The 26,213-nt window shown below is 47.5% G+C and overlaps 1 protein-coding gene across 3 annotated transcripts in view; it reads left to right on the top strand.

Annotated features, from left to right (window-relative positions):
• Positions 1-3,791: 3,791 nt before the first annotated feature.
• Positions 3,792-26,213, top strand: part of ADAP2 (ArfGAP with dual PH domains 2) — a 36,511-nt gene continuing 14,089 nt past the window's right edge. For 2 of the 3 annotated variants that reach the window (XM_024235147.3, XM_024235146.3), the window contains exons 1-5: positions 3,792-3,955; positions 4,786-4,916; positions 8,620-8,711; positions 13,747-13,826; positions 16,019-16,131. In XM_024235147.3, coding sequence (XP_024090915.2) covers positions 3,862-3,955; positions 4,786-4,916; positions 8,620-8,711; positions 13,747-13,826; positions 16,019-16,131 — 510 coding nt within the window. In that variant the 5' untranslated portion in view covers positions 3,792-3,861. The remainder of the gene's footprint in view (positions 3,956-4,785; positions 4,917-8,619; positions 8,712-13,746; positions 13,827-16,018; positions 16,132-26,213) is intronic. The other variant, XM_054536623.2, reaches the window with a different exon arrangement.

Raw genomic sequence — 26,213 nt, 5'->3', positions numbered from 1 at the left:
GTCACTGTGCTCAGTGTCCACCTTGGTCATGACAGCCTTTGGCATGGTCCTTTTCACTTAGAAGTAGCTTCTGGGTCCTGAGCACAGAAGCTGAGCTCAATTTTCATAATGTCCAGTACCCAGGAGTGGGCTACAGAGTTTTGTTTTATTTTTGAGACAGAGTCTTGCTTTGTTGCCCAGGCTGGAGTGCAGTGGCACAATTGTGGCTCACTGCAACCGCTGCCTGCTGGACCCAAGCGATCGCTCCACCTCGGCCTCCTGAGTAGCTGGGACTACAGGCACATGCCACCACAGCCGGCTAATTTTGGTAATTTTTGTAGAGACAGGGTTTCACCGTGTTGCCCAGACCAGGGCTACAGTTTCTGTTTAGGATGATGCAAAAGTTTTGGAAATAGATAGTGGAGGAAATATAGGGTATAAACTTTCAATTATAAGAAGAATTCTGGGGATCTAAGGTGCAGTACGGATGCGGATGGATGTGTTCATTAATGCGATTGTGGGAATCATTACACAATGTGCACATATGTCAAATCATGTACACATTGAATATATACAATCTTTCTTTGTCAATTAAATATTTGTTAAAATAGTGGGGATAATTGCACAACATTGTGAATATAATTGAATGCAGTCGATGACATAGTATTGTACACTTAGAAATGATTAAGATGGGTGGGGCATGGTGGCTCATGCCTGTAATCACAAAGCTTTGGGAGACTAAGGCTAGAGGATTGTTTGAAGCCAGAAGTTGGAGTCCAGGTTGGGCAACAAAGCAAGCCTCTGTCTCTGTGAAAATAGAAAAATAAAAAAATTAGCTGGGTTTGGTGGTACGTTCCCATAGTCCCAGCTACTCAGGAGGCTGAAGCAGGAGGATCACTTGAGCCCAGGCATTCAAGGCTGCAGTGAGCTCTGATTGTACCGCTGCACTCAAGTCTGAGTGACAAAGTGACACCCTTGTCTCTAAAGAAAAAAATGGTTAAAACAGCAAATTTTGTGTTTAGATTTTATCACAATTTTTTAATTTATATTTTTTCTTTTTTTTTTTTGGTTTGTGTTTTTTGGAGCAAACTTATTAACTGAACCACAATTTAAATAAAAAAAGTCCAGAATGCACTAAAGGGAGGTTTCATGAAATCACCTGGGACTTTAGGCCCTGTTCCGCTTCTTATTTGGCTCCATGACCTTGGGTAACTTAAATCCTCTGAGGCTCAGCTTTCTCTTCTGCAAAGTGGCCTGATATGATGCCGCCCTCTGAGGGTGTCATGAAGCTAAAATATGATCAAATGTGTGTGACGCTCTTGTAAAAAAAACACTCAGTAATTGTTCATTAGCATTGTCCTACAACAACCACCACCAAAAAAAAAAAGAAAGAAAGAAAGAAAAGAAAGCATTATAAACAAAATACCAGAGTACATTGTTTTGCTCTGAGGATGCCTGAAATGCCACATTAAGGCTGTTTGATGGGAACCTCCAGAAATAAGGAAGGGAAGAGGGGAAACTAAAGGAACCTCTCAATCTCTGGCTCCTCACTATGAATGAGATACTATATGTTCTCTTGGATTGGCTAATTTTTTTCTTTTTCTTTTTCTTTTTTCTTTTTTTTTTTTTTGAGACGGAGTCTCGCTGTGTCGCCCAGACTGGAGTGTGGTGGCGCGATCTCGGCTTACTGTAAACTCCGCCTCCTGGGTTCATGCCATTCTCCTGCCTCAGCCTCCTGAGTAGGTGGGACTACAGTCGCCTGCCACCATGCCCGGCTATTTTTTTGTATTTTTAGTAGAGATGGACTTTCACTGTGTTATCCAGGATGGTCTCGATCTCTTGACCTCATGATCCGCCCGCCTCGGCCTCCCAAAGTGCTGGGATTACAGGCGTGAACCACCGCTCCCGGCTTTTTTTAAAATTTCTAAAATTCAACCAGAACCTACTTAGAACTGGGTTGGCTTTTGTGGGACCTGCAGGGAGGTGGCAGTGAGACCTAAGGTGTCAGAGGAGCAAAGGAGCACAGACTGGGGAAGGCTCGGGTGCCGAGGAAGCACCCCCAACATCACAATTTTGCCCCAGTATTGGGCAGAGGAGAAATGTCCTTAGCTTGTCTCCTCTTCTTCCTCTCTCCCTCTTTCCTCTGCCTTCATACCTTAAGTTGCCTTTCCCATCTTTCTCCTGGGAGATTTATTTCTGTCCCTTTTTTCATCTAAAGCAACGGAAATGAATCATCTTTCAGCCTGTTTAATAAACAGCCCCATGCCCCCTGACCCCAGCTGACTCTCTCACTGGATCCTCTGTGGCTTCTCCTGGGCTAGGCCTCACCCCCTCACAGGCAAGACGCCCTCATGGCTGGCTATTCTTGGTGATGTTCTTCACCCTCCCTTCCTGCTCAGTCCTGGCAGCTTGACCTCCTCCACCCCAGGGATGACGGGAATCACACACAGCATTCCAAGCGACAATTCCACAAGCTGACCATAGGGGCAGGGGAAGCAAGGAGGCCCCCATGTTTGGAGGGTTTCTTTGTGCCATTTCATTGACCCTATTAGTGAATCTTACACTCTCCATTTTACAGTTGAGGGTTCAGAGGCTCAGAGAAGTGAAGGAACTTGCCCAGAGACGAACAGCTGGGAAATGTGGAAATGAAGGAGTCAACGTTTAAAGCCTGAATTTCTGGATTCCTGAATTCATTCCATTACACCATATTGCTGTGCGTGTGTGTGCACGTGTGTGCTTGCGCCCGCATGTATGTTGAATGGGAGTGTGGGCAGGTCAGCTAGAACATCAGCTGCAATTCACCAGGATGGAAACCTGATTTTATCCTGAAGGTTAACACCTGTCTATCATATGCATATGGCTTAACGCATCTGTGTGCATTAAGGTATTAACCTGCAGAGAAGATGGCAAGTATGTACAGTATGTATTTCACCAGGAGGCCCATGAGTCATTGAAGATGATGTCAAGGAGTAACGAAGATGATGTCAAGCAGTAACAAAGATGGGGGAGAGGGAAAGAGGATTAATGAAATGCCCACATTTAAGACCACCTATACCCTGCCTTCACCTCACGGTGATGGAACTTCACAGGTTAAAGTGCCTGGCTGTGTCCACCTTGGTGAAACCACACTTTTCTGGTGAACAAAATCATGCAACTATTAGTTGGACTTCTAAAAATGTGCAGTTATCATTTATACGAGCAATATGGAATACAGACATAAAACTGCTGACGTCAAACTCCCTGGTGTGGACGTGTGTATGTGTCTGCGGTCAGAGAGTGGAATTGACACAAGTATATAAATAACCGTGATGCAAGGTAGATAGAAAGTGCTCAGGTCCAAAAGAAATGGACAGATACTACAACAGTATTCCTGGAGACCCAGAGGCTGGAAAGATTACTCCAGGCAGGGTATCACAGAGGGCTTCCTGAGGAGGTGACATTTGCATATAAATACGTCTCCAAATAGATGTAAGATCTTACATTAACAGAACGCTTTAACAGAAGTTAGATTCTGGTTAATTTTCCAAGAAGCGCTGAGATGCAGACATATGCCCTTGTTCCTCTTTCATAGACGTGGAAACTGAGACCCAGAGAGGTTGAATAGGTTGTCCACAGTCTCGTAGCCACCAAGTGACAGGCCACGATTTGATCTCAGGCCAGTGTGTTAGACTCCATTTCGCGTGCTCCTGTCCCTCGCCGCGCGTCGGCGGAGCTCGGGGCCGGACTGGACCGGCCGAGGGAGGGGCGGACAGTCCTGACGGGGCGGGGCGGGGCTGGCGGCCGCCCAGGCCTGGCTGAGGCGCCGCGGCCGGGTCCCTCTCCACCTGCCGGGCCGAGCGCACGGGCCATGGGCTGAGCCCCGCTGACCCCGCCGGGCCGGCCATGGGCGATCGCGAGCGCAACAAGAAGCGGCTGCTGGAGCTGCTGCGGGCGCCGGACACAGGCAACGCGCACTGCGCCGACTGCGGGGCGGCAGGTAAGGGCGCGGCGGCGCGGGCAGCGCGAGACCCCCGGCCGGACCACAGGCCCACCCGACTCCTCCCCTCGGCCCCACCGGGTCCCGCCCTCGGCCCCCGCTGGACCCAGAGGTGGCACCTGCGGGCCCGGACCCCTCCCACCCACACCGTGAACCTCTCACCCGAGCCCCGAGGGCCGTCTCCACACCCTGCCCCGGCCCCTCCGAGCCCAGGTTCTGCTCCCCTCGCGGGACCAGATGCGCAACTTCCCACGTGCTTGGACCCCGACACGAGAGCCGGCAGCCTGGAGCCCTTCCCGTCCCGCTCTCTTCCCTGGCCAGGCACCCGACCGCCCGAGTCCGGGCTCTCGATGTCTGCGCACCCAGGCGCACCCCACGCCCTCGGACTCAGACATCCCAGCCAGGGCTAGACGTCGGGCCCAGGCCGCCGACAGTCCTGTGCCCCCTGCCCGCTCCCAGACGCCCCCCGAAGGCCTCCCCAGCGCCCCACCTCGCGGACACCGAGGGCCCCCTAACTCAGCCTCCCCACCTGCAGCTCCGCGCCGAGCCCCGCGGTGCGCCCCCCGCGCCCTCCTCTCGGTTCCCTCTGAGTCCCTTCACTTCCACGTCGCGCAGCCTCAGGCTCTCTCCCCGGGCCCTGAACTGCCTCCAGGATCTTCACCCCGGTCGCCGCGCAGCGGCCGGTGGGCTAACCAGAAGGTGCCAGGCTGGCCGCTTAGTTCGCCTTAGGTGGGAGAAGGGGCGCCCCACCTGCCCCAGCGCCCCGAGCCCAGCCCTGGTTTCTTCATCGCGCTTTCCGCTCAGCTCCTCTCCTGCCTCATCCCCTGCAGATCCCGACTGGGCCTCTTACAAGCTGGGGATCTTCATCTGTCTCAACTGCTGCGGCGTCCACCGTAACTTCCCTGACATCAGCAGAGTTAAATCTGTGCGACTTGACTTCTGGGACGACAGTATTGTGGAGGTAGAAAGACATGCCGGTGGAGAGCCATGGAACTGCGGGACTGGAGTGGAGGCAGCGGGCAGGGGGCTCCCATTCTACAGAGGGGGAAACTGAGAACCAGAGAGGGGCAAGTCTAGCCAGAGGAAACACAGCTTATAAGATGGCAGCTTAGACAGAGGCCCAGAGTTCAAATTCTGGCTCTATCATTTGCTTACTTTTTTTTTTTTTTTTTTGAGACGGAGTCTCGCTGTGTTGTCCAGGCTGGAGTGCAGTGGAGCAATCTTGGCTCACTGCAACCGCTGCCTTCCGGGTTCAAGTAATTCTCCTGCCTCAGCTTCTCAAGCAGCTGGGATTACAGGCGCCCGACACCACACCCGGCTAATTTTTTTGTATTTAGTAGAGACAGGGTTTCACCATGTTGGTCACGCTGGTCTTGGACTCTTGACCTCAGGAGATCCACCACCTCGGCCTCCCAAAGTGCTGGGATTACAGGCCTGAACCATCCTGAACCGCTCCTGGCCATCATTTGCTTACCTATAAGCTGGGAGGCCCTGAGCTAGGTACTTTGACCTAGCTGTGGACCCTCAGTTTCCACGTCTGTATTCAAGGGACACCACCACCATTTCTCTTTTTTTCTTTCTTCCTTTTTTTTTTTTGAGACGGAGTTTCACTCTTGTCGCCCAGGCTGGAGTGCAACGGCCAATCTCGGCTCACTGCAACCTCTGCCTCTTGGGTTCAAGCAATTCTCCTGCCTCAGCCTCCTGAGTAGCTGGGATTACAGGCACCCACCACCATGCCCAGCTAATTTTTGTATTAATTTGTAGCAGAGACGGGGTTTTGCCATGTTGGTCAGGCTGAACTCCTGACCTTGGGTAATCCACCCAGCTCGGCCTCCCAAAGTGCTGGGATTACAGGCGTGAGCCACTGTGCCTGGCCACTACCACCAATTTCACAGCACTGCTGTGAAGATGATTGTAGGCTCAGTCCAGACACAAAGAAAGCAGTCAGTTAACAGTTGCTGTTGTATGGGTGTGGTGGCTCACACCTATAATCCCAGCACTTTGGGAGGCTGAGGCTGGTGGATTGCTTGAGCCCAGAAGTTCAAGAGCAGCCTGGGCAACATGGTGAAACCCCGTCTTTACAAAAAAATACAAAAGTTAGCTGGGTGTGATGGCATGTGCCTGTCGTCCCAGATACTTGGGGGGCTGGGGTGGGAAGATCACCTGAGCCTGTGAGAGTGCGGCTGCAATGAGCCGAGATTGCACCACTGCACTCCAGCCTGGGTGAGAGTGAGACCCTACCTCAAAAAAAAAAAAAGTTGCTGTTATCATTAGTGAAGTCTTGGACTGGGGGAAGGGAAATAACCTGATTTGTGGTCTAAAGTCCTCCTTTCCCCCTAGGCAGAAAGAGGACCAGTTTGCCCTCCTGCCCTCTGGGGGTAGAGGATACCCTCAGCCTGCATGGTAATTCCATTTTGGTCAGAAAACCTCCAGGGAGCAGGCAGTTCTGCACTGTGCGGGTTGGCTGAGGGTTTCCAGGACTATTGGGGAAGCAGGCTGACATTTACTGAATGCCCACTCTGTGCCAGGTACTGTGCTAGACAGCACTGGACTGGAGGCTTTAGTGTGACCTTACTAAGTGCTGGGTCTTGGGAGAGAACAATGAACAAGATAAGGTCCCTGGCCATACAGAGCTTACATTCTAGTGCGGGAGAAAGGCTGGAAACCAGTAAACCAGCACATAAACCTGAAGGATTTTATTTGCACCTTATAACTCCCATGTTATGTTTTCTTTCTTCTTTTTTTTTTTGAGATGGAGTTTCACTCTCGTTGCCCAGGCTGGAGTGCAATGATGCGATCTTGGCTCACTGCAACCTCTGCCTCTGGGGTTCAAGTGATTCTTGTGCCTCAGCCTTCTGAGTAACTAGGATTACAGGCATGCACCACCATGCTTGGCTAATTTTGTATTTTTAGTATAATTTTTACTAGAGACAGGGTTTCACCCTGTTGGTCAGGCTGGTCTCAAACTCCTGACCTTAGGTGATCCACCCGCCTCGGCCTCCCAAAGTGCTGGGATTACAGGCGTGAGCCACCGCACCCAGCATTTTTTTTTTTTTTTTTTTTTTTTTTTTTGAGATGGAGTCTCACTCTGTCACCCAGCCTGGAGTGCAGTGAATGGCGCGATCTCGGCTCACTGCAACCTCCACCTCCTGGATTCAAGCGATTCTCCTGCCTCAGTCTCCTGAGTAGCTGGGATTACAGGCGCCCGCCACCATGCCCGGCTAATTTTTTGTATTTTTAGTAGAGATGGGGTTTCGCCATGTTGGCCAGGCTGGTCTTGAACACCTGACCTGAAGTAATCCACCGGCCTCAGCCTCCCAAAGTGCTGGGATTACAGGTGGGAGCCACAGCGCCCAACCCTCTGTTATATTTTCTTCTTCTTCTTCTTCCTCCTCCTCCTCCTCTTCTTCTTCCTTCTTCCTTCTTCTTCTTTTCTTTCTTTCTTTTTTTGAGACGGAGTCTCACTCACTCTGTTGCCCAGGTTGGAGTGTAGTGGTGTGATCTTGGCTCACTGCAACCTCCTCCTCCTGGGTTCAAGCAATTCTTGTGCCTCAGCCTCCCGAGTAGCTAGGATTACAGGCGTGCACCACCACACCTGGCTAATTTATTTATTTATTTGAGACAGAGTCTCGCTCTATTGCCTAGGCTTGAGGGCAGTGACACAATCTCGGCTCACTGCAACCTCTGCCTCCCGGGTTCAAGCAATCATCCTGCCTCACCTTTCTGTGTCCCGGCTAATTTTTGTATTTTTTTAGTAGAGACAAGGTTTCACCATGTTGGTCAGGCTGGTCTCAAACTGCTGACCTCAAGTGATCCCCACCCTTGGCCTCCCACAGTGCTAAGATTACAGGTGTGAGCCACCCTGCCTGGCCATTTTCTTCATTTTTACAGGTGAGATTCCAAGGGTCACTCATCAAATAAATGGTAGTCAGGATCTGAATCCTGCTCTGTTGGGATCCAAAGCTGGCGACACAGCCTAGCGGCCCCTGCAGAGAAGAGGAGCAATGCTCCTCTCCTGCAAAGGAGATGCCCAAGCGATGTGAATGAAAAACCTGGTGTTTTTTCCCACTTCTGCCCTCACCCTAGCTATGCCACTGCTGCCAGGGCCACTTTTGGTGCATCAGCCTCTGGGTCTCTTGGGTGCCAAAGGGCCCTACTAATCATCTTGACCTATGCACTCCATGAGGCCAGCACCCACTTCTTCCATCCTCCAGGTACATTTATCTCCTGCAGACTTCCAGGGCTGCTAGGGGTCCTGGCCATCTGTGGAAGGCATGATAGGAAGAATATGAGCTTTGGAGTCAGGTCTGGGTTCAAATCCCAGTTCTCCACTTATAGCTGTGTTTCCTTGAACAAGTAACCTAACCCGTCTGAACCTCAGTTGACTCATCTCTAAAATGAGTACAGTGATATGAAAGTGGCTGAGAGGACCCAGTGAGCTGATGTGTGAGCACTGTGGAGTCCTGTGCACATATGAGGCATGGTTATATCTGCCCATGATTGTTACAGGCTGGGGCTTCCCAGCAGTATGGATGACCAAGCCCGGTGGGACATCTCCTTCTTGGAGGCAGTTTCTTCTGACTCAGCCTAAGTCAGTGGCCTCATAGTTTCATTTCACGTTTTTTCAAGTTCTAATATTACCTCAGGTTGCTGTTATCTTGCAGTTTATGATCCACAATGGAAACCTCCGTGTGAAGGCCAAGTTCGAAGCCAGAGTCCCAGCTTTCTACTACATCCCCCAGGCCAACGACTGCCTGTGAGTGGGTAATTCTTTAGGGACTGGGTGAGGGGTCTGTCCTGGTTCCACCTCCTCCCCCTCTCCATCTTTGGTGCCTTCATCTGTGGTGGTCTCTTCTATGGGCCTGGTGTGCAGGTAGATCCAGGAAATCGCTGGATACCATCACTGAGAGCATGGGAAGACTGGTATAAGCCTCTTTCTGCCTCTGTTACTTGGGCGTGTCTCTTCCTTTCTCTGGGCCTCAGTTTCCACAGCTCTTCAATGGAGGATTTTTCTCTATGATCTCTGCCTGTGACATTCTTGTAGCTTACAGATGGTGGCTAACTTGATAAGAGGGGGTAAACAGTAGTATCTTACTAGACCAAGTGTGTTTCAGCTACTTCCTTTAGAGAAATATGTCTAGGGCTGGCCAGGCACGGTGGCTCAGGCCTGTAATCCCAGCACTTTGGGAAGCCGAAGTGGGCAGATCACGAGGTCAGGGGATCGAGACCATTCTGGTTAACACGGTGAAACCCTGTCTCTACTAAAAATACAAAAAAAATTTAGCTGGGCGTGGTGGTGGGCACCTGGAGTCCCAGCTACTTGGGAGGCTGAGGCAGGAGAATGGCGTGAACCCAGGAGGCGGAGCTTGCAGTGAGCCAAGATGGCGCCACTGCATTCCAGTCTGGGCAACACAGCGAGACTCTGTCTCAAAAAAAAAAGACAAATATGTCTAGGGCTCTGCCACCTAAGCTCGGGCTGGCTCTAAACAACTTGCCTGAGCTGCAGATCCCTAAATAATAACCATAAAAATAAGAATAACAGCCAGGCACAATGGCCAGTGCCTGTAATCCTAGCACTTTGGGAGGCTGAGGTGGGAGGATCACTTGAAGATAGGAGTTCAATGCCAGCCTGAGCAACATAGCAAGACCCTGTCTCTACAAAAAATAAAATCAAATAAACTTAGCCAGGGCATAGTGGCACGTGCCTGTAGTCTGAGCTACTAGGAAGACTGAAGTGGGTGGATTGCTTGAGCCCAGATTTCAGTGAACTAGGATCACATGTGTCACTGCACTCTAGTATGAGTGACAGAGTGAGACCTAGCATTAAGTTAGCGCGTGCAGCGCACCAGCATGGCACATGTATACATATGTAACTAACCTGCACATTGCGCACATGTACCATAAAACCTAAAGTATAATAATAAATAAATAAATAAATAAATAAATACAAGAAAAAAAAAGAAAAAAAAAAGTAGCTACTGGCTGGATGCGGTGGCTCATGCCTGTAGTCCCAGCTACTCAGGAGGCTAAGGCACGAGAATTGTTTGAACCCGGAGGCGGAGGGTGCATTGAGCCAAGATCACGCCACTGCACTCCAGCCTGGGCAACAGAACAAGACTGTCTCAAAAAAAAAAAAAAAAAAAAGGCCGGATGTGGTGGCTCACGCCTGTAATCCTAGCAATTTGGGAGGCCGAGGCGGGCAGATCACTTGAGGCCAGGAGTTCAAGACCAGCCCGGCCAACATAGTGAAACCCCGTCTCTACTAAAAATAAAAAAATTAGCTGGGCATGGTGGCACGTGCCTGTAGTCCCAGCTACTCAAGAGGCTGAGGGAGGAGAATCGCTTGAACCCAAGAGGTGGAGGTTGCAGTGAGCAGAGATCGCACCACTGCACTCCAGCTTGGGCAACAGAGTGAGACTTTGTCTCAAAAAAAAAAGTAGCTACTGATATTATTGAACTTTGCTTAAGTACTAGGCCCTGTGCAAAATGCTTATGTGCATGTATTTGTTTAATTCTTTCAACAATCCTACAAGTACTGCTATTATCCCTATGCTATAGATGAAAAAACCTGAGGTTTGTGGAGGCAAAACTGGTCTAGCCTGTCTGACACCAGGGCCAGGGTGACTGTATCATGGCATTGGGATAATTTAATATAAGAGGGGGGCTTTGAAGCAGCAGGAGGGTTCAGGTCCCCTGGAGGTGAGGGTTAGTGTGGCACTGGTACCTAGTGGCCCTGGACCTCTGCAGATCTGACTGCCTGAGCCTGCGACTCCTTCCCAGGGACTTAGACTCGCCACCAGGGCTGCTAGACAGTGCCTTGTGTAAATGGGGAGAAGGAATCCCTTTAGGCTGACCCAGCCTCATAGCGGGTATGTCTGGCAAACAGAAAGCAGCTGCATTTCAGCTGCCGAGCCTCAGCAAGGTGCTTTTGGGCAGTACACGGACTATATAACCATACCTAGTGGTCTTGTAATTTCTCAGTGCTTAGACAATTAAGAGCTAGTAGTGTACTCTGGAGTGGCTGGGGAAGCACAGCTTTCTACTTGGAAGACCTCAGTTTTGTTTCCCAGCTCTACTGTGACCTAGCTGTGAGGACGTGGGCAAGTCAGCAAATCTCTCTGTCAACATCCTCATCTCTGAAATGTAGACAATGATGCCTGCATCATAGCATAGTTGTAGAGATTACATGAGATAACTTACATAGAACCTTTCAAATGCCACCCGACACACTGGTTTGAATCCATTTCACTGTGTCTGCTTCAGAATGCTACCTGTCCATGGCCAGCTGTGGAGTGTGCTGGCTCAACTTGAGAGGGCCTGTCTCATCCTGGCTCGCTGCTGCCACTCTGCCCTTTGCTCCAAGCGCTCAGTAAACACGTGCTCTGTGCTAGGCTTCCTGCCGGCACTACACAGACATTACTCACCATGACTCCAGCAGCAGTCCTGCACTTTAACCCTTTTTATCTGAGTACTAATGGCCACTTCAGGACCAAGATGGGTGGCCCTTGGTCTCCATTCCTTCTCCCTGCTCTGATCTTGTGTCCCAGGGTTTCCACCCTCATGGTGGGCCAGGTGATTCTCCTCAATGATCTGTGGGCTGTGCACTAGGAATGACTCTCTCTCCCTTTTTTCTTTCTTTCCTTTTTAAATATAGAGACAAGGTTTCACTCTGTTGCCCAGGCTAGAGTTCAGTGGCACAATCATGGCTCACTGCAGCCCCAAACTCCTAGGCTCAAGTGATCCTCCCACCTCAGCCTCCCAAGTAACTGGGACTACAGGTGCATGCCACCATGCCTGGTTAATTTTTGTATTTTTGTTTGTTTTTATTTTTGTAGAGATGAGGTTTCGTCATGTTGCCCAGGCTGGTCTCAAACTCCTGAGCTGAGCTCAAGCCATCTGCCTGCCTTGGCCTCCCAAAGTGCTGGGATTACAGGCATGAGTTACCATGCCCAGCCTGGACTCTTGATTGTAAGTGACAGAAACCTTATTTATTTATTTATTTATTTATTTTTGAGACAGAATCTTGCTCTTTCACCCAGGCTGGAGTGCAGTGGCACAATCTCAGCTGACTGCAACCTCCACCGCCTGGGTTCAAGCGATTCTCCTGTTTCAGCTTCCCAAGTAGCTGGGATTACAGGCACGTGCCACCATGCCCAGCTAATTTTTGTATTTTTGGTAGAGCCGGGGTTTTGCTATGTTGGCCAGGCTGGTCTTGAACTCCTGACCTCAAGTGATCTTCCTGCCTTGGCTTCCCAAAGTGCTAGGATTACAAGTGTGAGCCACTGCGCCTGGCCAGAAACCCAGTTTAAACCAGCATAAAAAAAAGAGGATTTTATGGGTTCTGGGGATCAGACTACCAGAAGGACAGTGGTGGAGCTGGCCTCAGGAAGGACCAAGCCAGGAGCTCAAACACCATCAGGTCTCTCACACTCTCTCTGGCTCTCTTTCCTCTTTCTCTCAGCCAGGCTTCCTTCACACAGCTGGCAGCAAGGCCACAAGCAGGTGCCAGGCTATACCTTCCAGCATGACTCAGGAGAAAGCTCCATCAATCTCTCCTTCACTTTTGACCCTCTCGGTCCACACAGCCCAGAGCAGCAAAGAGCTCTGAATGACCAGGTGGGGCCAGATGCCCAGCTCTAGGTCATTCCTGTGGCTATGGGGTAAGGTCATATATACCTTGGAACACTTCCCTGGAAAAGGTGAGCAGGAACCAAACAATTAAAATAACTCCACTCTCGGCTGCATGGTTTTTCTGCAGGACTCATGGATGACAATCTCTGATTGAGATCACATTAAGCACCTACTATGTGCTGAGTAGACGCTAGGCCCTTTATATACATTTAAACCTCTCAACAACCCTGAGGGCTAAGTGAGTATAATAATAGAGGTCTATTCCCCAAATTCAGAGGAGCTGGGTAACTTGCTCATGGTCACACAGTGGATAAATGATACAGTGAGACCAGGTCCCAGGTGGTCAGATCCTAAGACGACTGCTCTGTCCAGTGTAGCCTGCCCAGACTTCATGGGCAGATACAGGAAGAGGCTTCTGGACTCTCCTGCCTAAGCTCATGAACACACAGTGGGAGCAGGCGGTGTAGATGGTCCAGGGGAGCCAGTATCTGTCTTATTGACCTAGAGAGCTGATACTGGGATTGGAACAACTCAGTGGTTCTCATATAGCCCACTGGGAGAAATATTTCCCCCAGAGGACATTTGGCAATGCCTGAAGACATTTTTGGGTGCCACAACTAGGGAGGGGGTGCTACTGGCATCTAATGGGTAGAGGCCAGAAATGCTGCTAAACATTCTGTGGAGCATGGGACAACCCATAAGACAACACAACAAGAAATTATCCAACCCCGAATGTTAACAGTACTGAGGCTGAGGAATCCTAGGTAGCTAGAGCAGGCAGTGAGGCACTGCTGTGATGTTCCCACCCTCAACTGCAGGGTCTTGGAAAAGAATGCATCAGTCCAGGCATGGTAGTAATCCCAGCACTTTGGGAGGCTGAGGCAGGAGGATCGCTTGAGCCCTGGAGTTCAAGACCAGCTTAGGCAACATAGGGAGACCCCCATCTCTATAAAAATTTAAAAATTAGCCGGGTGTGGTGGTGCCTGCCTGTGATCCCAGCTACTTAAAAGGCTGAGGTGGGAGGATCGCCTGGGCCTAGGAGGTCTAGGCTGCAGTGAGCCGTGATCACACCAGCCTGGACAACAGAGTGAGACCCTGTCTCAAAAAAAAAAAAAAGAGAATGCATCAAACGCAGCTGACCTCAGGCTCTCTCTTTTTAGGGTCTTAAAGGAACAATGGATTCGAGCTAAGTATGAGAGACGGGAATTTATGGCTGATGGGGAAACCATCTCGCTCCCAGGTAAAGTTATTTCCATCACCTTTTGAAATCTATGTTTTAATGAGCCCTAGAAAAACCAAGTGCCTACATATTAGGAGCAAGATCCATCCAAGAGATGCCTGCTGTTCTCACTCTGGCCACAGAGGCCAAGGTGTGGGTTCTTCTGACTTTGAAATAACAACACATCAGCTGGTGGGGCTTTATGCTCTAAGCAGCAGAGAAGCATATTTGTCTCAGGTCTTTGCAGGGTCACAAGTGTGTACAGACTGTTTTTTTTTTTTTTTTGAGACAGGGTCTTACTCTGTTGTCCAGCCTGGAGTGTAGCGGCATTATCACAGCTCATTGCAGCTTCAATCTCCCGGGTTCACATGATCCTCCCACCTCAGCCTCCCAACTAGCTGGGACTACAGGCACATGCCACCATACCTGGTTAATTTTTGTGGGTTTTATTTTTATTTTTTTTTATTTTTTGTAGAGATGGGGTTTTACCATGTTGCCCAGGCTGGTCTTGAACTCCTGAACTCAAGTGATCCTCTCGCTTTGGCCTCCCAAAGTGCTGAGATTACAGGCGTGAGCCACTGTGCCCAGCCAGACTCTTTTTCTTTTTCTTCTTTTTTTTTTTTTTGAGACGGAGTCTTGCTCTTGTTACCCAGGGTGGAGTGCAGTAGCATGATCTCAGCTCACTGCAGCCTCTGCCCCCAGGTTCAAGCAATTCTCCTGCCTCAGCCTCCTGAGTAGCTGGGATTACAGCATCATGCTTGGCTAATTTTTGTATTTTTAGTACAGACGGGGTTTTACCATGTTGGCCAGGCTGGTCTCGAACTCCTGACCTCATGATCTGCCCACCTCAGCCTCCCAAAGTTCTGGGACTACAGGCTTGAGCCACCGCGCCCAGTGTCAAACACTTAATGTAATTGCAGAAAGACTCCTCCACTGGACAGACCAATTAGGAAAAGATATCCCTGCTCCTGGTGAACTTTATTCCTGGTGCAGCTCAAGGCTTGGTGAGGAGCATGGGCTTAAATTCAGCCTCCCTTTCGACCACTGTGCAGGGTACAACCTCTTCTGTGGCCCTGGACCTGTGGCAGTTTCACCCCCATGGTCCTGAGTCCAAGCTGACTCTGACTCAGACAGTAAAGTATACAAAATCATTCTTAGAGGGCCAGAGGCAGTGCTCAGCTCTCCTGGCTACCAGGACCACAAATTATTCTATTTATTTATGTATTTATTTATTGAGTCAGGGTCTCACTCTATTACCCAGGCTGGAGTGCAGTGGCGTGATCTCGGCTCACTGCAACTTCCACATCCCAGGTTCAAGTAATTCTCATGCCTCCGTCTCCCGAGTAGCTGGGATTACAGGCATGCACAACCACATCTGGCTAATTTTTATATTTTTAGGAGAGTCAGGGTTTTGCCATGTTGGCCAGGCTGATCTCAAACTCCTGACTTCAAGTGATCTGTCTGCCTTGGCCTCCCAAGGTGTCAAGATTACAGGTATGAGCCATTGCACCCAGCCCATAAATTATTCTTCAAACCAGCAGATGCCTGGAGGGAGTCTCACTGTGTCGCCCAGGCTGGAGTGCAGTGGCACAATCTCGGCTCGCTGCAACCTCCCCTTCCCGGGTTCAAGTGATTCTCCTGTCTCAGCCTCCTGAGTAGCTGGCATTACAGGCATGCGCCACCGTGCCCAGCTAATTTTTGTATTTTTAGTAGAGACGGGGTTTCACCATGTTGGTCAGGCTGGTCTTGAACTCCCGACCTCGTGATCTGCCTGCCTCGGCCTCCCAAAGTGCTGGGATTACAGGCGTGAGCCACCGTGCCCAGCCTTATTTCTAAAGTTTCATTAGGTTGATGTCAGCATGAGGTTGGGCAGGACCATAGGTATTTAGTATGTATTTAAGTGTCTTTCAGAATCAGTCCAGTTTCTCAGGACTTTGCCTTCTTAAGGGTCTTCTTATGAGACAGCCTGATACACAGAAAGTCAAGGAAGAAAGGTTTTAGGCAGTGGGAAGTGCCCCTGAAGTGAGAAGACATCAAAAAGTTGGCCCCAGATGGGATCCTTGTGTCCTGCAGCTGAAATAGGGAAGTCTGAGTGGAGATATTGTGGCAGCAGATGGAAGGCTTATTCCACCCTTGAGAACCTCAGAGGTTCCTGAGCTGCTTGTGATCTTAAGGTCACATGTGTTCACGCTTTGTCATCCTTGCTGCTTAAGGTAACCGAGAAGGATTCCTGTGGAAGCGAGGAAGGGACAACTCACAGTTTCTGAGAAGGAGGTTTGTACTTCTGGCAAGAGAAGGCCTCCTGAAGTACTTCACAAAGGAACAGGTAAGATGCCAGACCAATGAGAGCAGGTCCCTTCCTGAGCACTCTCACCCGACTAAGGTCTACATTCTAATCAGTGGTGCCTTTTCTTGTAGATAATCTCAGCCCCTGAGAGTCAGGCACAACATTTGGCTACTTTTCCTTGGCTATACAGTAAATCCAGTCCACCAAAAATCATACTTTCTGTCCACCTAGAATCAGCTTAGATAGGTCCATGTTTAAGCCTTTGATGACCACTTGGTTTTGCTTCATTTATTCATTCACTTAAGAAATATTTATTGAGTACCTACTGCGTGCTAGACATTATTCTAGGCACTGAGGATACAGCAGGGAACTAAACAAAACTCTTGTTCTCAGGGAGCTTTCAGTCTAGTGAAAGGAAAGAGCTCCGTAATCAAAATATCAATATATAATATACCAGAAGGCAGTAGTTTTATAAAGTAAAATAGAAGTGGCTGCGCACAGTAGCTCACACCTGTAATCCCAGCACTTTAGTAAGAGATTGAGGCAGGGGGTTCAGAAGTTTGAGATCAGCCTGGGCAACATGGTGAAGCCCCATCTCTACAAAAAATACAAAAATTAGCTGGGTCAAGCACATACACCTTTGTATGGTGGCACATGCCTGTAGTCCCAGCTACTAGGATGTCTGAGGTGGGAGAACTGCTTGAGCATGGGAGGTCGAGGCTGCATTGAGCCGAGATTGTGCCACTGTACTCTAGCATGGGTGACAGAGTGAGACCCTGTCTCAAAAAACAAAACAAAACAAACAAAAAAAAACCGGGCACGGTGGTTCATGCCTGTAATCCCAGCACTTTGGGAGGCTGGGGCAGGTGGATCACTTGAGGTCGGGAGTTTGAGACCAGCCTGACCAACATGGAGAAACCCCATCTCTACTAAAAAATATAAAATTAGCTGGGCGTGGTGGCGCATGCCTGTAATCCCAGCTACTCGGGAGACTGAGGCAGGAGTATCACTTGAACCTGGGAGGCGGAGGTTGCAGTGAGCTGAGATCGTGCCATTGCACTCCAGCCTGGGCAACAAGAGTGAAACTCCGTCTCAAGAAAAAAAGAAGTAAAATAGCAGAGAGTGAGAAGATAGAGAACAATGAGAGTGTGTTAGGGAGTCAGGGAGTGCTGCTGCAGAGTGATCAGGGAAGGCCTCTCTGGTGACATTTGAGCAGATAACTGAACAAATGTGAGCACTGAGTTACATGGCTATGTGGGGGAAGAGTGGAAGAAAGGGGAGGAACAGTATGTGCAGAAGCTTTGAGCACAGGTATGGTCAAACACATACACCTTTGTACCGATTTGAGAAAGATGATCCCTGTAAGAGGGTGCAGCCCCTGGGCCCCAGTCTCGAAAATCAGAAGCCTGGTTTGCAGTTACCAGTCAGCTAGGAGCTTTTCATGCAGTGCACAAACTACTTAACCATAAGCTGCAACCCCGGCCCTGAGCTAGAAGTGTGTTTGGTGGGTATAGGGCATCAAGGAGGGCAGAGCGACTTGTGCAGAGTGAGCAAGGAAAAGTGTGGAGGGAGATGAAGTCACATGGTGGAGGGCCTTGTAGGTCATAGAAGGACTTGGGATTTCTTTTGGTAACAGTTTATTGAGATACAATTCACATACCATACAATTCACCCATTTAAAGTATGCAGTCAATTGGCTTTTAGTGTATTCACAGAGTAGTACAACTATCACCACAATTCAGTTAAAAACTTTAAACACCTTATCCCTTAGCTGTAATCCCCCACCCCACCCCACCACTAGCCGTAGGCAACCAAAAACTTACTTTCTGTCTCTATAGATTTGCCTAATCTGGTTATTTTTATTTTATTGTATTTTTTTTTTAGAGACAGCGTCTTCCTCTGTTGGCCAGGCTGGAGTGCAGTGGTGCAATCATAGCTCACTGCAACCTTAAATTACTGGCCTCAAGCGCTCCTCCTGCTCCAGTCTCTCAAAGCACTGGGATTGCAGATGCATACCACTCCACCCAGCTAATTTTTATTTACTTATTTATTTTTGTAGAGATAGGGTTTTGCTTTGTTGCCTACGCTGTTCTCAAACTCCTGGCTTCAAGCAATCCTCTGCCTCAGCCTCCCAAAGTACTAGGATTATAGACGTGAGCCACTACGCCAGGCCGTATCTGTCTTTTATAATAGCCATCTTCATGGGTATGAAGTCGTATCTCATTGTGGTTTTGATTGGTGTTTCCCACATGGCAAATGATGTTGAGCATCTTTTTAATGTGCTTATTGGCCATTTGTATATCTTATTTGTAGAAATGTCTATTCAGATCCTTTCCCCATATTGGCCGGGCGCAGTGGTTCACGCCTGTAATCCCAGCACTGTGGGAGGCCGAGGTAGGCAGATCAGGAGGTCAGGAGATGGAGACCATCCTGGCTAACACAGATCCTTTCCCCATATTTTAATTAGGTTATTTGTCTTTTTATTATTAAGTTGTAGTAGTTCTTTATATATTCTAGATACAAGTCACTTATACATGTATGATTTGCAAAAATTTGGGCTTTTGGATTTTACTGAGTGAGATGGGAAGCAATTGGAGGATTTTGAGCTGAGAAGTGATATTATTTGACTTAAGCTTTTGATTGATTGATTGATTTGAGATGGAGCCTCGCTCTGTCACCTAGGCTGGAGTGCAGTGGTGTGATCTTGGCTCACTGCAACCTCTGCCTCCCAGGTTCAAGCAATTCTTTGCCTCAGCCTCTCGAGTAGCTGAGATTACAGGCGCGCATCACCATGCCTGGCTAGTTTTTGTATTTTTAGTAGACAGGGTTCCACCATCTTGGCCAGGCTGGTCTTGAATTCCTGACCTCGTGATCCACCCACCTCACCCTCCCAAAGTGCTGGGATTACAGGCATGAGCCACCGCGCCCGGCCTATTTATTTATTTTTTGAGATGGGATTTCACTCTGTTGCTCAGATTGGAATGCAATGGTGTGATCTCGGCTCACTGCAACCTCCACCTCCCAGGTTCAAGCGATTCTCCTGCCTCAGCCTCCCCAGTAGCTGGGACTACAGGCGTGCACCACCACACCCGGCTAATTTTTGTATTTTTAGTAGAGACAGGTTTCACCATGTTGACCAGGCTGATTTAGAACTCCTAACCTCATGTGATCTGCCCGCCTCAGCCTCCCAAAATGCTGGGATTATAGGCATGAGCCACTGCGCCCAGCCTGATTTAAGCTTTTTAAAAGCAGCACGCTGGCTGCTTCTAGGGTGAGTAGGGAGGAAGGAGGCCAGAGCGGAGGCAGAGAAATTAGTCAGGAGGCTGTTGCAATAACCCAAATGAAGAAGAATGGTGGATCCGACCAGGATGGTTAGAAGTGGTCAGATTCTGGATATATTTTGGAAGTAGAGGCAATAGAATTTATTGACGGATTGGATGTGGGGTGTGAGAGTAAGAGGAATCAAGGATGATTCCCAGATTTTTGCTCTACAAAACTACAAGAATAGATTTGCTGTTTACTAGGGTGGCAAAGACTTAGACCCCTAAGGGGATGCTCAAAAGTCGTTTTTATTTTGAGATGCCTATTAGTCATCCAGTAGAGGCATGGGGAAAGAAGTTGGATGTATGTTTCCTGAATTCTAAATCCAAGTGACAGAAGTTGGATGTATGATTTGGAGGCTTGGAGAGAGTTTGGAACTGGAGTCGTCAGCATGTAGACTGATTCAGTAATGGGACTGGCTAGGATCACCTAAGCAGGAAAAAGGTGTTTAAGGACTGCATATTTCGATTATGTGTTGCTGAGTAACAAACCATCCTAAAACTTAATGGCTTAAAATATCAATTTACTATTTCTCACAATCCGATGGGTCAGGAATTTGAGCAGGCCTCGGCTGTTCTGATGTACTCCATGTGGCATCAGCTGGGCTACTCTGCTGCCCTTAGCTGGCCAGAGACCCAAAGAAGCTTTCACTCATGTCTGGTGCCTTGGTGTACTCTATATGGTGGCTCTCTCTTCCTCATTCAGGAGTCTAGCTTAAGCTTTCTTGTGGCTTGGCTGCTGACTTCCCTAAACAAAAGCAAATGCTACCAGACGTCTGGAAGGCTAACCAGGAGCTGCATTCTGTTGGTCAAAGCAAGTCATGCAACAAGCCCTGATTCAAGGGGAGGGGAAATAGATTCAACCTCTTCATGGTTAGAGGGTCATGTATACACTGGGAGGGAAAGACTGGGTGAGCGCCATCTTTGGAGACCATCTACCCCATTGAGCCCTGGGGCATTCCAGTATTTAAAGGACAGAAAGATAAGAAGTTTTCAGCAAAGAGAATGTGAAATTGTGGCCAACAAAGTAAGAGAAGGATAAGCTCTGAGCACTTTAGCCTTCACCTTACTCTATTTCCTATATGTAGAATTATTATATATTCCCCCTGTTGCTTTTCTAGGCAGACCAGAGCAATGCGAAAAGGTCTGTCTATGGGGAGGAGAAGGGAGGATGAAGAGAAGTGGGTTAAAGGGTACAAACATTGTAAGATGGAAGGAATAAATTCAATATTTGATACCAGAGTGGGGTAACTATGCTTAACAAAAATACTCGGGTGACCAACACCCTAAATATCCTGGCTTGATCACTACACATTATATACATGTAGCGAAATTTTACATGTACCCCATAAATTTGTATAAATAATAATATAAAAGGTCTGTCCAATGTGGCCACAGTCTGGGACCAAGTGAAAAATGTAAAGGGATGAAGAATCTTTACCCTCCAAGTTAGAGGAAGAATTTTTTTCCCAGTCTTCATTGTAAAGCACTGAAAAATGTGGCTTTTTCAACATTTTTGCTGAAATGGTACAAAAGGCAGGAAGAGAAAGCGCTACTGCAGTTAGGAAAGGTCACCAAACCCCAGCAGCTGCTGCGAGTTGGTCTCTCGGACAGGGCCTCATCATTGGTTGAAAAAAGTTGATCTGTTTTTCAGTCCTATGCCAGTTCAGTCTAGAACAGTCCAAAAATAGAATAGGCTCTCTATGTTCTTTTCTATTTATTTCCCAAAGTGGATATTTTAAAATCATCATAAAGGTAACTAATTTTTAGGTAAAACTTTTGGGTAATACAAAAAAGGAAATGAAGTATAAAGAAAGTGAAACTCAAAAAAAAAAAAAAAAAAAAAAAAAGCCAGAAGCTCTATACAAAGCACTTCAAAAAGTTCTTGGAGGCCGGGCTCAGAGGCTCACGCCTGAAATCCCAGCACTTTGGGAGGCCTAGGCAGGCAGATCACGAGGTCAGGAGATCGAGACCATCTTGGCTAACACGGCGAAATCCCGTCTCTACTAAAAATACAAAAACTTAGCTGGGAGTGGTGGCAGGCGCCTGTAGTCACAGCTACTCAGGAGGCTGAGGCAGGAGAATGGCCTGAACCCGGGAGGCGGAGCTTGCAGTGAGCCGAGATGGCGCCACTGCACTCCAGCCTGGGCGACAGAGCAAAACTCCATTTCCAAAAAAAAAAAAAAAAAAATGGTATTGGACAAATGAGATTAAAATTAAAGATATAAACTTTATTTCTCAACATAAGCTCCATCAAGGTCAAGACACTTTTATAAGTGATGACAGCAGCCATTTAGTCCATCCCCTAGCAATTGAGGGTCCTGGGAATTTAACCATGCCAATGCAGTCTTTTTTACATTTTGTTTTTTTATGCTGTTTTCTGAGACAGGGTCTTGCTCTTTCACCAAGGCTGGAGTGCAGTGGTACAATTCTAGCTCACTGCAGCCACAACCTCCCAGGCTCAAGCGCTCCTTCCACCTCAGCCTCCCGAGTAGCTGAAACTTCAGGCACACACCACCATGCCTGGCTAATTTTTGTATTTTTTGGCAACAACAGGGTTTCGTCATGTTGCCCAGGTTGGTCTTGAACTCCTGAACTCAACCGATCTACCAGCCTCAGCCTCCCAAAGTGCTAGAATAACAGACATGAGTCACCACGCCTGGCCTTTTTTTTACACTATTAACTGAAGAAAGATGGGTAACCTTTACAGATTTTTTTTTTTTCGAGATACAGTCTCGCTTCGTCGCCCAGGCTGGAGTACAGTGGCATGATCTTGGCTCACTGCAACCTTTGCCTCCCAGGTTCAAGTGATTGTCCTGCCTCAGCCTCCCCAGCAGCTGGGATTACAGGCATCGGCCACCATGCTGGGCTAATTTTTGTATTATTATTAGAGACGGGGTTTCACCATGTTGGCCAGGCTGGGCTCGAACTCCTGACCTCAAGTGATTTGCCCGCCTCAGCTTCTGAAAGTGCTGGGATTACAGGCGTGAGCCACCACGCCTGGCCTCCTTTACAGATTTTTTAAGATTAGAAAACAAAAAGAAGTTAGAAGAAGCCGAATTTGGACTGTAAGATGATGCATAACGACTTCCCATTGAAACTCTCACAAAATTGCCCTTGTTTGACGAGAGAAATGTAGTTGAAGCATTGTCGTGGAGGAGAAGGACTCTCTGGTGAAGCTTTCTCAGATGTTTTTCTGCCGAAGCTTTGGCTAACTTTCTCAAAACACTCTCATAATGAGCAGATGTTATTGTTCTTTGGCCCTCTAGAAAGTCAACAAGCAAAATACCTTGAGCATCTCCCAAAAAACTTTGCCATGGCCTTTGTTCTTGACTGGTCTGCTTTTGCTATGACAGGACCACTTCCACCTCTTGGTAGCCATTGCTTTGATTATGCTTTGTCTTCAGGATCATACTGGTAAAGCCATGTTTCATCTTCTGTTACAGTTCTTCAAAGAACTGCCTCAGGATCTTGATCTCACTTGTTTAAAATTTCCATTGAAAGCTCTGCTCTTGTCTGCAACTGATCTGGGTGCAATGGCATTGGCACCCATTGAGTGGAAAGTTTGCCCAGCTTTAATTTTTCAGTCAGATTTGTGTGAGCTGCACCAATTGAGATATCTGTGGTGTTAGCTATTGTTTGTGCTGTTAATTATTGCTTCTCTTCAATTAGGGCATGAACAAGATGATTTTTTTCATCGCAAATTGATGTAGATGGTCTGCTGCTGCAGGCGCCATCTTCAACGTCATCTTGTCCCTCCTTAACAAGTTATCCATTTGTAAACCACTAATTTTGTTGGGGATTTGTCCCCGTAAACTTTTCTGAAAGCACCAGTGATTTCACCATTCTTCCATCCAAGCTTCACCATAAATGTTGATGTTTGTTCTTGCTTCAATTTTAGCAGAATTCATGTTGCTCTGAGAGGGGCTCTTTTCAAGTTGATGTCTTATCCTTCTTAGTGCCTCAAACAAAATCCCACTCAGACATGTTATAACAAGTTAGTATGAGTTTATTTTGGTGCAAAACAGTTTGAAATCCATGCATAGTTTTTTCATACTATGTGTTTTCCATGAACTTTTCTAAGTCGCCTTGTGTAAGAGTATTATATGATCTCATTTATATGAAATTTTAGAACAGGCAAAACTATACTGATAGAAGACAAATAAGTGGTTATCTGGTGTTGGAATGGGGTAGAGATTCTGCGAAGGGGGATGAGTGAAGTCTTTTGGGGTGATATTTAGGATGATAAGTAATGTTTTATATCTTGATTGTTGTGGTGGTTACATGGGTATATACATTTGTCAAAAATCAAACTATATTCTTTTTTTTTTTTTTTCCCCAAGATGAAGTCTTGCTCTGTCACCAGGCCGGAGTGCAGTGGTGTGATCTTGGCTCACTGCAACCTCCGCCTCCTGGGGTCAAGCAATTCTTCTTCCGCAGCCTCACTAGTAGCTGGGACTACAGGTGTGTACCACCACTCCCAGCTAATTTTTGTATTTTTAGTAGAGACAGGATTTCACCATGTTGGCCAGGATGGTCTCGATCTCTCAACCTCGTGATCCACCCGCCTCGGCCTCCTAAAGTGCTGGGATAACAGGTGTGAGCCACAGAGCCCGGCCCAAACTATACTCTTAATATGAGTACAGTTTATTGTTTCTAAACTACACCTCAATAAATGTTGATTAAGTGAAAATTAACAATGAGATACAATTCCATACCCGTCATATTGGCAAAAATTTTGTAATCTGGTAGTGTCAAGTGTTGGTGAATATATGGGGAAAGGGGAACTATTCTGTTTCATTGGTGAAAGTAAATATTGGTACAATCACTGTTGAGCCATTCAGCAGAATAATTTGGCAGTCTCTAGTAAGTGAAGATGTATGTAACTGTGATCTAGCAATTCCATTTCTAAGCATACGCTGTGACCTACAGATGCACTCACATATGTGTACCAGGTGCACAAACTGACTGCAACATTATTTATGATAGCAAAAAATCAGGAACAATCTCAATATATATAGGAACAATCTATTAACAGAAAATAGATTTATAACTTTTGGAATAGTTATTTACAAGAGCAAACTAGACTGGTGTATCTCAGCATAGGTAGACTTCAAAAATATAATGTTGAAAGCAAAAAAGAACCTCATTAAAATGAGCAAAAGATGTGTACAGACACTTCTCAGAGAAGACATACACGTGGCCAACAAGCAAGTGAAAAAATGCTCAACATCACTAATCAGAGAAATGTAAGTCAAAACCACAATGAGATACCATCTGTACCAGTCAGAATGACTGTTATCAAAAAGTAAAAAAGTAACAGATACTGGTGAGGTTGTGGAGAAAAGGGAATGTTTACACACTTGTGGCAGGAATGTAAATTAGTTCAGCCACTGTAGAAAGCAGTTTGGAGATTTCTCAAAGAACTTAAAACAGAACTAACATTTGACCCAGCAATCCCATTACTGGGTATATACCCAAAGCAATAGAAATAATTCCACTATAGGCTGGATGCAGTGGCTCACGCCTGTAATCCCAGCACTTTGGAAGGCAGAGGCTGGCAGATCACCTGAGGTCAGGAGTTCAAGATCAGCCTGACCAATATGGAGAAACCCTGTCTCTGCTAAAAACACAAAATTAGCCAGGAGTGGTGGCACATCCCTGTAATCCCAGCGACTTGGGAGGCTGAGGCAGAAGAACCGCTTGAACCCGGGAGGTGGAGGTTGCAGTGAGCTGAGATCACTCCATTATACTCCAGCCTGGGCAACAAGAGTGAGACTCGGTCTAAAAAATAAAAAGAAAGAAAGAAAAGAAAAAAGAAATAATTCTACTGTAAAGACACATGTACATGTATGTTCATCGCAGCACTGTTTACAATAGCAAAAGCATGGAATCGGCCTAGATGCCCATCAGTGGTGGACTGGATAATGGAAATGCGGTACGTAAACATCATAGAATACTACACAGCCATAAAAAAGAATGAGATTGGCTGGGCAGAGTGGCTCATGCTTGTAATCCCAGCACTTTGGGAGGCCGAGGCAGGTGGATCACGAGGTCAGGAGTTCAAGACCAGCCTGACCAACATGGTCAAATCCCATCTCTACTAAAAATACAAAAATTAGCCAGGTGTGGTGGCACGTGCCTGTAATCCCAGCTACTCAGGAGGCTGAGGCAGGAGAATGGTTAGAATCTGGGAGGCAGAGGTTGCAGTGAGCTCAGATCACGCCATTGCACTTCAGCCTGGACAACAGAGCGAGACTCTATCTCAAAAATAAATAAATAAATAAATAAATACATAAGAACGAGATTGGCCAGGGGCGGTGGCTTACGCCTGTAATCCCAGCACTTTGGGAGGCCGAGGCCGGCAGATCACCTGAGGTCAGGAGTTCGAGACCAGCCTGGCTAACATGGTGAAACCCGGTTTCTACTAAAAATACAAAAAATTAGCTGGGTGTGGTGGCACACGTCTGTAATCCCAGCTACTCGAGAGGCTAAGGCAGGAGAATCACTTGAACCTGGGAGGCGGAGTTTGCAGTGAGCCAAGATTGCGCCATTGCACTCCAGCTGGGCAACAAGAGCGAAACAAAACAAAAATAAAAACAAAGAAAAGAATGAGATCATGTTCTCTGCAGCAACATGGATTGATCTGGAGAACATTATCTTAAGTAACTAACAAAGGAACAGAAAACCAAATGTTCTAACTTATAAATGGAAGCTAAACATTGAGTACACATGGACACAAAGAAGGGAATGATAGGCTGGGATCAGTGGCTCATGCCTATAACCCCAGCACTTTGGTAG

The sequence above is a fragment of the Pongo abelii genome, chromosome 19 (genome assembly GCF_028885655.2).
Source record: "Pongo abelii isolate AG06213 chromosome 19, NHGRI_mPonAbe1-v2.0_pri, whole genome shotgun sequence".
Classification (NCBI taxonomy): Eukaryota; Metazoa; Chordata; class Mammalia; order Primates; family Hominidae; genus Pongo; species Pongo abelii.
The sequence above is the reverse complement of the archived record's forward strand: the minus strand, read 5'-3'. Positions and strand labels throughout refer to the sequence as shown.